Raw genomic sequence first — 12,168 nt, forward strand, 5'->3', positions numbered from 1 at the left:
GCAAATGTTTGGTGGCCAGTCGTTGGTTTATTTTGTGATCAGTTTGCCAGCATGTGTTGCACTGCATCTCCGTTACTGTAACAGTTTGAACTGGCATTGCAATGAGGAATGCGATTTCTTCAAAAAGGAGATTTAAGAGAACACAACTACATCATTTTTAGCTTTTTACTTGCTTAAATTCAGTTATGGGCAGGCCCACACCAAATCTGCTGCAGCCTTATATACAGAAATAACTTCTGGTTGAGAAGAAGCAGCCAGAGCTGATCATGAGGTTATCTGCCTTAAAGACACAAAGAGAGTGGTTGTTGGGTTGGGAGTGTCATCCTTTGTGTCTTGGCCAAGACCCAGCCATCATTGTTTTAGTAAATTACCCATGATTCTTTTGGAGCCTCCTCAAACAGACTCTGAGGTCAAGTGTACGTCTTAGTTATGTTTCTGTGTCAGTGTTGTTTTTTTAGTCCAATAATGACATGATCTGTCTGAACAAGAGGAAAATTGATCTTGGGTCCACATTTCACTTTGGGTCAGCGATTCATATGCCTGTTGGAATGCCCTTGTGATTACTGTTTTTAGTCTCCTGAGCCATGCCTCCCTGTTTTCACTGTATCCCACTAAAAACACTCCGCTCTGGTATGTCCAGTAATTTTCCAGATCACCAGACTTGCCTAAGATCCCATGAATGCCAAAGCACACGAGAGGAACAGAAATGGAGAAAATTAGGAAAAGTCAGTCAGAAAGATCATAATGTCATGTGCGAAACTATATATTTTCAAAACTGACTGGGTTTGATTGAACAACTTGTTGAATTAATCAGACTTAGATAAGCCTCAGATTCACCTGACCCTGATTAGATGCATTTTAGGGGGTGTTCACTTGGCATTAGGGATGTGGTCACATAACATTTTTGGCTAATACCAGTAGACAATAAGGATTTTTATGTAATGAAGATAATTGATAAATGGCCGATAGGGGTGGGCAATATGACCAAAACCTTATTTCATATGAGAAATTTTATTTCACGATAACGATATTTATCTCAATAGTATGGAAGCTTGTTTCTGCCACTGAATAAAAAATAAAAAGGGTAACTGTGAGATATAAACTCAAAATTGTGTGTTATAAAGTCAGAAATGCATGATATAAAGTCTCAAATGTGTGATTCCGAGATATAAACTCACAATTCTGACTTTTTTTGTATCTCAATCCTGTGAGGGAAAAGAAGTCAGAATTGCAAGTTTATATCTCACAATTCTGACTTTATATCCCGCAATTCTGACTTCTTTTGTAAACTTTCAATTGTGAGAAAAAAAGTCAGAATTCTGAGATAAAAAGTCACTGTTACCTTTTTTATTTTTTATTCAGTGGCGGAAACAAGCTTCCATAAGATATAGCTATTTTTATTTATTTTAGTTTTCTTATTAAAAATAAGAACAAAAAAGCAAATTACAAACCGTAGGACAAATATAAAAGAGCAAAGATACAAATTAAATAAACTTTGTTTTTCAGCTACAGTAGGTTTATTTAACATGTAGTAAGAAATACTACAGAAATTGAATCAAGCGTATAACTAAAACACTGCACAGTCTTCACTGTTATGAATCAAATATGAACTGATTCTTATTTAGGATAAAAAAGTGATTGTCAAGAGCAGTGAGTGATTTTTCTCTTTGTCTTTTGTTTGATTAGCATTAATGAGACAAGACAGCAGTTTATTATGCTGCTGTCCTTTTAAAACCAAATGCACAGATCCAATTAAACGACACACATCCAGTTTTCACCTAACTGTGTACGTTAATTTAAGACATAACTGACTGTTTATGTGAACACTCCACACGACCCCATTTTGACATTATTGTGCATCTATCTGACCATTCAAGCATGATAAGACAAGAAAGAGAAAATAAAAACAAAAAATCAAATGTTTAAATGCTGAATGTTTTTAGGCATCACAACAATATAATGTACAGCATGAAAAATCAGTATTAATTTACTAAAATTTACTAAAGATTACATTTTGCACTATTATTCAATTCTTAGTGTTTCTAAAGGAGTTGTTTACCCAAAGATTTCAATTCTGTCATCATTTACTCACACTAATGTCATTCCAAACCCGTAAGATTTTAGTTCATCTTTGAAACATAGATATTTCTGTCTCTTCATGGTAAAACCATTCCACCAAAACTTTGCTTCAAAAAGTTCATAAAGACATAGTAAAAGAGCTTGACACACAACCAATGACATTTGTTCTTGTGCATTACGCATGCACATTTGAGCTTCTGCAAGAACCATTGAGGTTTGTTCTCATGTGTCATTTAAGTATGTTTGAGCTTCCACAAGAACCAATGATATTTGTTTTCGCGCATCACGCAAGTACTTTTAAAGCTTCAATTTACCATTTCTAATGTGCTCCATGTATGTGCATTGATCAGCGTTTATATGTGAATAAATAACTTAATTAAATCTGTTAAATTAAATCAAATAAAGTGATCGTGTCTCTTCAGAAGACTAAACCACTTGATTCATATGGATTTCTTTTACGATGTTCATTTGTGTTTCAAAGATGAACAAATGTCTTATGGGTTTGGAACGACATGAGGGCGAGTAATTGATTAGTTTTGGGTGAACTAACCCTTTAATGATAGTACAATGACTACAAAATGACTGTGATCTAAATGTAAAAATGTGGGTAATGCACATTTAATTAAACACGGGATGTTTCAAAAAAGCAATTTGAGTCAAGACGCAATGGCGAAAGACATCTGTCCTCATGTGTATGACTAGTGACCGTATAAGAGGAACTTCCGAAAAGATAGGCTATATAAGAAAAAAAAAATAGAACTAGTTGACTTCACTGACAAACTGTGCACACCATCCCTGCTTGTGTTCTTTCAACAGTATCCAGGTGTGAAAGTGTTTTCTTTGAATGCATTCCTCAACATTTCAGTTCATAGTTCTCAGGATTAAATGACACCATCGCTCATAAGCAGCACATCGTTGCAACTGAGTTCACATATGCTGATGTGTTTCTCAATAGCTTTGCTCATGCTTTTTATGATCTCCATAAGGACATTGTTCTTTTGCTCTTGGCTGGGGGTTTAACGGGGCACACTTCCAGTCTTTACAGAGAGGGAAGGTACAGGCAGGCTGGGGCGAGACCAGGCTGATCTCTGTCCTCACAAAGAACACTATTAGGAGTCAGGTCACTATTACACCCTTTTATTTCAGCTGCAGGCTTCTCCTTCTGCTTGGGTTTGTCCATTTAGAGACACAATGAGTCTTTTAAAGATCAGTATCCCTTCACTGGTCCATACAGGCTTTATTGTGAGATGTGAGATTGCAAGGGACTGTATTCTACATGCTTGTAGCATTTAAACAGACATTTTTTTTTTTTTTTAAGAACTGGCAGGTTTGGCTGGATTAAAACGAACACTGGCGCAATTGCTCCGTTATTGCGGTTTATTTGAATAAGTGTGAACTCTGCCATCCGAACAAACACTGGTGCGGTTTGACTGATATATGAACGCATTGACATCTAAACGAACCAAAACAGGATGTGATGTCACAAGATGCAACTCTAAAAACAACAGAATGCTAAAGCATATCTGGTTCCTTTCATCACAGGAGCTTTGTTGCCCATTACAGTTCAGGACAGGTGTCAGAAATGCTGTCTCCTTGCAGCAGTATTTCATTTGTGCGTGTATCGGAGGAATTCTTGGTGCTTGTTTGACTCCTTTTTTCTTTTTATTATATTGTTCATTGCAAGTTCTCAGCTGGTAAAAATACCTTCATATGTATGCACCAAGTGTGCCGCACAAGTCCTGAAAAGTGAAGTCAAAGCATTTCGATCGCCCTCTGCTGGCTGGCTGCAGTAATGGTCTTAAATCCCTCCCTCTCCATGTAATCGAATGGGGCGCAAACCAAACAAAAAAATCCAATTACACTTCAAAATAATTTTTTTCCAAATATAGTTTGTCATTTTAAGTAGTTTTCATTACGCAGACGCATCTTTGAGTGTTTGTTTTCCAAATAAGTTTGGTTTTAGTTTTAAAACAGGGTGTAACATCATGATTGACAGCTGTGCTTGCAATTGAGTCTGCAGGAGCAGAAGTATGGGCGGGACCTTGATGCTGCAGCTCCACCTCAGGACCTGTGGTGCGGAACGTTTTAATCGGCAATAGGGTTGTCAAAAGTACTGACTTCGGTACCAAGTCGTTATTGAAATTTAAAAAGTGTGACAATACACATGTCCCCCTAGTGTTTTGAGTGGATTCTTAATCACCCCTGATTGGCCATTGTGTTCACGCACTCAACAGATATGTCTGTGACAGATATGATAATGATCAACGCTTCAAAAACTTGCTGTATAGAAATCTTCGCTTACACAGATACACATGGGAGCATTTGAAAGCAGTTGTCTATCGGCATATCCATCTCTCAGCGGACATATTAGGGATCCGCTGATAGACGCTGGTGAACATGTTTTTGAAGCAATGATCATTATAGCCAATCACAGACATATCTGTTGAGTGTGTGAACAAAATGGCCAATCAGAGGTGTTTTAAGAATCAGCTCAACAGCGCTCAAAATGCTAGGGGGAAATGCTTGTCACATTTTTTTTAAATTTCAGTATTTTTTAAAGTCAGTACTTAACAACCCTAAACGGCAACGACTGTTTCTGGCATATTCTGTCTTAATTTTTCTACAGTGAAAGGAAGCAGAGACACGCTGTCCAGCTTTTTGTACAGTCCATGGTTCGCACATGCAAAGAGTGCATTTAGCCCAGCACACAGCATTGTTTAGGTTGTTCGTTTAATTCCGTCACAAACCAGAACTAAATGTATCGTTTTCTTTTTTTGGTCTGGACCAGAAAAACAAAGAGAACCAAACTACAAGTGTGAAGAGTGTAGTTGAGTTTTAAATGACAGTTGTGTTTCTAGGTGGTTGCTAGGGTGCTCTGAGCAGTTGCTAGGTTGCTGCTTTAAATGTAATTTCATAATTTACTAATAGAAGCAGCGAAGCACTATAAATGATTTAATTAAATGTAAGTCTGTACTGTTTTTATGTGATTTAGTAGCTGTTTTGCTCATTCAAACAAATCTAATGTAGGTCTTTTGTACAGTTTTTATATGATTTAGAAGGTTTGTTTGTTGATTTATTAGAAGATGAAGTGTTTAAGGTCAAGGGTGTGTTTGGATCATAATCCTGTGGGTTGAGAGATGTTTCTGAGAGCGAGATCTGTACTGACTGAACTGGAGGCGTATTCATGGTACTGTTGATGAATTGCTGTGACGTTATTATTGTTTTAGTCTATTCACATTCAGTCACTTCAGGAGACAAAAGTCAAGAGCACATATTTTCCAAGGACGCGGCTCATGGGCAGCAGTGTGTGTTATCAGTGTGTGTGTGCAAAGTCTGCTGAATGAGATGCAGGATAGACACAACACAAGAACCTACTGGCCATAGACAGAGACGATAAGAGAATTCAGTGCTCAGTAGTGCATCATAGCATCTCTCATATGAGCCAATCAGAGATGAGATAACATCCCTCTGTGATAGTCTGTCCTCTGTGCACCGTGCTTGTTTGTATGTATGCATGCATGCGTATGTAATTATGTAGTATACACACACACACACACATGCATAAAGCTTTGTCAGTCATTTAGGTGTAGATCAGTGCACAGTTAGGCCAGAAACAAACACTACGCAAGAACGCAAACACAGATGTGAATGTTTGGCTACTGCATTGCAAGTGTGTGGTCCTGTTGTACATATTTTCTGTGCATTCCAGTGTTACTATGAAACCTCAGTACTCAAAGGGGTTTTATGTCTAAGCCATTAGACCTAATGTGTTATTAATATATATTGACTGATATCGGTTTACTGATGTATCCATCTATCCATCAATCTATATACTATTTTGTAATTAACTTTCAAAAATGTGGGATCTGTAAGATTTTTTTGTTTTAAAAATTAAACTTTTATTCAAAAAGGATGCATTAAATTGATCAAAAGTGACAGTAAAGACATTTATAATGTTGCAAAATTTCAAATAAATGCTCATTTAAAAATATATTCAGATAGAAAACTGTTATTTTAAATAGTAATAATATTTCACACAGTATTGCTGATTTACTGAAGCATAAAAATGATATTGGTATCAACTATAAAAGATAAATTTATTGCTAATTATTCAGGTTTCTAGATATATACATGTCAAGAGTTTGGCAAATGAATTAAGATTCTTTTCAAACTGTATCTTGACAGATAAAACCTACTTTAAAAAACATAATCAACTTACTCTGTTAATGGTCACTAGAACACTCAAAAACTTAGAATACAGGGAATCGAGTTGCATTATGGTCTGCGTTCTGACACAGATTTGCATTTCAGAATTCATTAACCTGTTAATCTGAGCGTAGTTAGTTAGAAGCCTTTCCATTCACATTGCATAGAGTTGTAAAGATGTTTTGGGGCCTTGCACATTCACTTAAACATACCATGTGGAGACTGCAACTTGAGCTATCTAGCCAATTCCTCTCTTTCTCGCATGACTTCCCCCAAAATTCCTTACAGGTTCCTCCTCTTTAGATCCTCTCTAACGTTATTCAATGTGTACAACACACATAAAACGTCAAGCCAGCTCTGTATTTTAAAATGTAATGCAAGATCCCTCTTCTGCTTTTTGTAACACTGGAGTTTTCTGTAGTTTTGTCTTAAAATAACAGAAGATCCACCCAACAGCGAAGAGTAGTAGTTGTTTTGTTGCTGAAGTGTGTGCTCACATTCTCATTGGACTATTGGAAGCAAACAAAGTTAATGATTCCCTTATGATATGCTTCCCTGGATACAACACACACACACCAGCACACAGAAAGACTGATGTCACCTGTGTGGCAAAAGAAAATGGGACTTTCTTAAAATCCTTTCTGAAAGGCTCATATGCTGAACTTCCTGTGTAAAATCCCTCGCAGATGTCATCTCTTCAAAGCGGCACAAAACAGCAGGCCGCACTCTTTTACTGTACATCTGCGCTGTGTATTCAATAGTGTGAATTTACATGAAAGAATAGTCTTTAAAAGACTTAGACTGACAAAAGAAGGAGAGAAAGCCATCGATTGTTTGCTGGAAAGAACAGACAAGAGAAATGGAGAGCGGGGAGAATAGTGAAGGGGGCAATTACTTGTGGAGACACACCAAATGTAGGTCAAGACACGCGGGCCGCTTCCTCCACGCCAGTCGAGCAGTTAATCAGCTTTAGTTTTATTAAAAGAGCTACTGGACACCAGACTAATTCTGTCTCAATCTGCTGGGTTTTAATATTCATCACCATCAGCCCAGCGGACATTTACACTCAAGCTGGTGTAATCGCACACACACGGCTGCTCTGTAAGCTCTTACTGTGATGTATTGTGTTCATAACATGCAGCCTCTAACTTATGTTCTTCTTCTGTTTCCCTCCCATCTGTTTTATTCTTCCTCACATGTCTCATTCGTCCATCTTTCAATTGAACCCTATCTCCCCCTCCCCATCCTTCCTTCCCCTCTTTATCTCCTCTGCGTTTTCTGGCTGTCTTGCAGACAAGCATAGACTTCCTGTGGCAGGGTCTTGGTGTACCACCAGCAATAACGGTAGCATTCGTCGCACCTCCTCTTTGGACGCGCTCACAGCCCCTTACCTGTCTGGACACTGGCCCCGGGACGTCAACCACGCCCCTTGTGCCCCTTGCATGAGGGACAAATCCACTCAGGTGAGCTGCCCCGCTTGTACACAAGATGTTATTACCCTGTGTAACAAGAAGTTGTGCATTACCCAACAGCTCAAACATACACACCTCCTGTCAATCAGCCATTCACTTCTACCCGAAAACTTTCCGCTCCAACCTTTCCGACACCAAACACATGCTTGCATAAACACGTGTTTTGCAAACCACCAGCATGAATCACCTGAGAAACACTTGCTTTGTGCAAGCATAAACCCATGAATCCACCACAGACATGTCTTTTGTATGCGCTCTGCACTTGTGAAACACAGTTGACCTAGTCTCATGTAGCCAGAGGTTTTGAGTATCAGCATGTAGCCTAGTTCACCTGTCTGCTTCAGTTGGCCATGAAACGCTGACTTAAATAGGAGACAGTTAGTCACTACAGTTTTTTCGTTTGTTTTGTTTTTTTTAAAAGGAATTTACTTTAGGGCTGTGCAACTAATTGGAATTGTTTTTCGCTTTTGATTTTGGCTTCCAAACGATTATGAAAACAAGATAATGGACCTGAAACGATTATTGTGCCGCATTCCGTCCCGCGCACCTTCCTTTCCTTTTGTTCCTCACTAAACCAAACATAACATCCAGATCAGCCGAATAATTATGTAAAATGCAGTCTACTGTTGCTAAACTATGGGACATGCTTGATATTAAACAGTGTTATTAAAAGCGTTTAAAGGCACGAAAGAGACACTGTTCCCTAGACGGCCTCCTGTGCGTGCGCTCTGACTCCGAGATGGGGCGGAACACGCATAAGCGAAGTATACTGTGGGCATCTGATACACGCCTAAAAGGTCAAATAGCCTACACACAAATATTTCGAAATGCCATTTTGGTAAGTATCCTCGTAAACTTGGTCGGCTAACAGTACAGTGTGTAACAGTACATTGGATCCGTGCATTAGCTCTTAAAGTGACAGCAGCCTAATAATCTGTTGCAGTCATTATTGTTAGTCAAACAACAAAAGATAAAGATAAAATCACTCACTGCTCTTGATTGAATAAACTGTAGTTTTAATAAGGATTAGACTATATTTAATGTATACAGAAGTGTTATTTTACATTTGATTAACTGTAACTGTTTTGAAGGATTAGTTCACCCTCAAGCTTTACTCACCCTCAAGCCATCCTAGGTGTATATGACTTTCTTCTTTCTGATGAACACAATCGGAGATATATTAATAAATATAACATCAAAGCTTTATAATGGCAGTGAGTGATACCAAAGAGTTTGAAGCTCAAAAAAGTGCATCCATCCATCATAAACACACTCCACATGGCACCGGGGGGTTAATAAAGGCCTTCTGAAGTGAGTTATGCGTTTTTCGTAAGTTGAATACGGTAGGACATAGCGTAAGCATTTTGAACTGTGTGAGTTTTACACTTTTTTTTTTTTCTTAAGTCGAATACAGAAGGCAGTCTGGCGGAAGCTAGATATTTTACTTGTTAAATATGAATATTTTTCTTACACAAATGCATCAGTTTGCTTCAGAATGTCTTTATTAATCCCCCGGAGCCGTGTGGAGTATGTTTATGATGGATAGATGCACTTTTTTAGCTTCAAACAGGTGGTTTCCCTGCACTGCCATTATAAAGCTTGGAACGCTTTAATAACATAACTCCGATTGTGTTCATCAGAAAGAAGAAAGTCAAATACACAGAGGATGGCTTGAGGGTGAGTAAATCTTGGGGTAATTTTCATTTTAAAGTGAACTAATCCTTTAAGGACTTTTGGCTACTTACATTAATTAACCTAATATTAGTTTTTGCTGAAGTATTGATAATTGTGAAATTTCACTGACATTTAAAATTACTCCTATCATGAAATAAGACTTTGATCATATCACCCATCAGTAATCATGTTAAATAATCGTGATTTCAATATTGAGCTAAATAATCGTGATTATGATTTGCCGTAATCGAGCAGCCCTAATTCACTTTTCAACAAGGATTCATTAACTGATCATAAGTGGCAGTAAAGGCATTTATAATGCTAGAAAATATTTTTATTTCAAATAAATGTTTTTGAACTTTCTATTCAAAGAAAGAAAGCAGCACAACTGTTTTAAATGCTAATAATAATAAATGTTTCTTGAGCATCAAACCAGCATATTAAAGTGATTTCGGAAGGATCATGTGACACTGAAGACTGGAGTAATCATGCTTAAAATTCAGCTTTGCCATTACAGGAATAAATTATATTTTAAAATATATTCAAAAAACTGTTATTTTAGGTTGTAATACTATTTCACAGGATTACTGTTTTCACTGTATTTGTGATCAAATAAATGTAGTCTTGGTGAGCAGAAGAAACCTCTTTCAAAAACTTTTAAAAATCTTACTGACCCCAAACTTTTGAATGGTAGTGTATGTTCAAAAAGTACCTATTATCTCACAGAAATAAACAGTGTGGGTCCGTAGTGCACTTACTGATTCCTAAAGAAATTGTTCAAAAATCAACATTGTCATATTTACTTACCCACATGTTGTTCCAAACCTGTTTGCTTTTCTTCCTTTCTTTCTTTCTTTCTTTCTTTCTTTAAAAATAAAAACCCTCAGTGTGTTTTGGTCCCTACAATAAAAGTCAGTAGGGGACCGATGTTGTTGGCCAGTGTGGACTTTCATTGTATGGATCAACACGATTCTTCAAATTATCTTCTTTTATGTTCCACAGAATAAACAAAGTCATTCAGGTTTGTAACAACATGAGGGTGAGTAAATGATAACACAGTTTACAATTTGGGGTGAACTATCCCTTCAAGGCAAAATATATTTAGCACAATCCTGGTCAAATAAACAAATATTACTTTCAATCAGCCTGTAATAAGTTTGATTCATAGTTTGCCAGTAGAATAATGTCATAATCGCACCAGACTAAATACAAACTTAATAAATGGGTATATGCAAAATAAACACCCCTCAAAACAAATCGTCACTCTTTTACCTCTGGAGTGGTTAGTGCGTAGGCCACACAGATGTGTTCTCACATGCACACTCTTGCCTGTGTTTGTGAGCAGCTATTAAGATCTATTATTGTAGGATTTTAATATTGTTTTTTCCACAGGTCCAAACACAGATGTTAATTTTGCATTGCCTGAAAAACTTAACAATACAAAATAAGACAAAAGTTTAATGTGAAAGTTATTATGGATAAAAAAAATAGTCTGTAGAGAGAGAGCGAGAGAGAGAGAGAGAGAGAGAGAAGGAGGAAGCCTCTCCCTGGTTTGTTGAGAGATGAGAGGAAACTGTGGCATATTTCTGGTGAAGGCAGACCGTCCACCATCAAGCTACATTCTTTCCTGGAGCTGTCTGTTTTTTCCAGCTTATATTTCTTCTAGAAGCTCCACAGAGCCAGTCTATATCTGAACACTAACAACATTTTTGCACAAGAAAAAAAAAAGTTTTGCACTGCAAAAAAAATATTTCCTTTAATTATTTGTTGCTGGCATTTCGACAAATGATTTATTGATTTGAGTTTTACTGTACATATGTCTGCTATCATGAGTGAGGAGGCATATATTAAAAGGAAGTTATGTCAGACAGCGGCATGGTTTCATTTAAAAGGTTAGTTCACCCAAAAATGAAAATTCTGTCATGAATTACTCACCTTCATGTCGTTCCACACCCGTAAGATATTTTTGATAAAATCCGATGGCTCTGTGAGGCCTCCATTGCTAGCAAGATAATTGACACTTTCAAATGCCCAGAAAGCTACTAAAGACGATGATGGGCAATTTTCGTGGTTCGGAGCATGACGAGGCTTCGTTATGTCATAAGTGTTTCGAAATTTCAATGGTTCACCACTGGGGGGGCGTGAATTTGGCAGTTTGATACACGCTCCGAACCACTGATTCTAAACAAAAGATTCATAAAGCTTCGAAGCTTCATGAAGCAGTGTTTTGAAATCGCCCATCACTAGATATTGTTGTCGTTATTTTGTTGTTTTTTTTTCTTGTCACTTCATAACATTAAGCGTGAACCACTGTAGTCACATGAACTGTTTTAAATACATCTTTAGTAACTTTCTGGGCATTTGAAAGTGTTAATTATATTGCTGGCAATGGAGGCCTCACTGAGCCATCGGATTTTATCAAAAATATCTTAATTTGTGTTCCGAAGATCAATGAAGGTCTTACGGGTGTGGAATGACATGAAGGTGAGTAATTAATGACAGAATTTTCATTTTTGGGTGAACTAACCCTTTAAATCACTTAAACCCGGTCCCGGCATCATATGAAAAGGCATCACAGATTAAACATCCTGGTTCTCTAGGGTCTTGTCTTACCCTCTCTCATCAAAGCCTGAGCGTACTATGTTTGTGTGTGTGTGTGTGTGTGTGTGTGTGTGTGTGTGTGTGTGTGTGTGTTTCCTCTGGAGATCCCAGTCCTCCACCCAGCTCTTTTTGTCAG

General features: G+C 37.5%; 1 protein-coding gene across 2 annotated transcripts in view; it reads left to right on the top strand.

Annotated features, from left to right (window-relative positions):
* fam117bb (family with sequence similarity 117 member Bb) overlaps window positions 1-12,168 on the top strand; it is a 48,716-nt gene that overhangs the window by 2,590 nt on the left and 33,958 nt on the right. For both annotated transcript variants that reach the window (XM_051905889.1, XM_051905888.1), the window contains exon 2: window positions 7,579-7,748. In XM_051905889.1, the coding sequence (XP_051761849.1) occupies window positions 7,579-7,748 (170 nt within the window). The remainder of the gene's footprint in view (window positions 1-7,578; window positions 7,749-12,168) is intronic.

This window comes from Ctenopharyngodon idella, chromosome 9 (genome assembly GCF_019924925.1).
Source record: "Ctenopharyngodon idella isolate HZGC_01 chromosome 9, HZGC01, whole genome shotgun sequence".
NCBI lineage: Eukaryota > Metazoa > Chordata > Actinopteri > Cypriniformes > Xenocyprididae > Ctenopharyngodon > Ctenopharyngodon idella.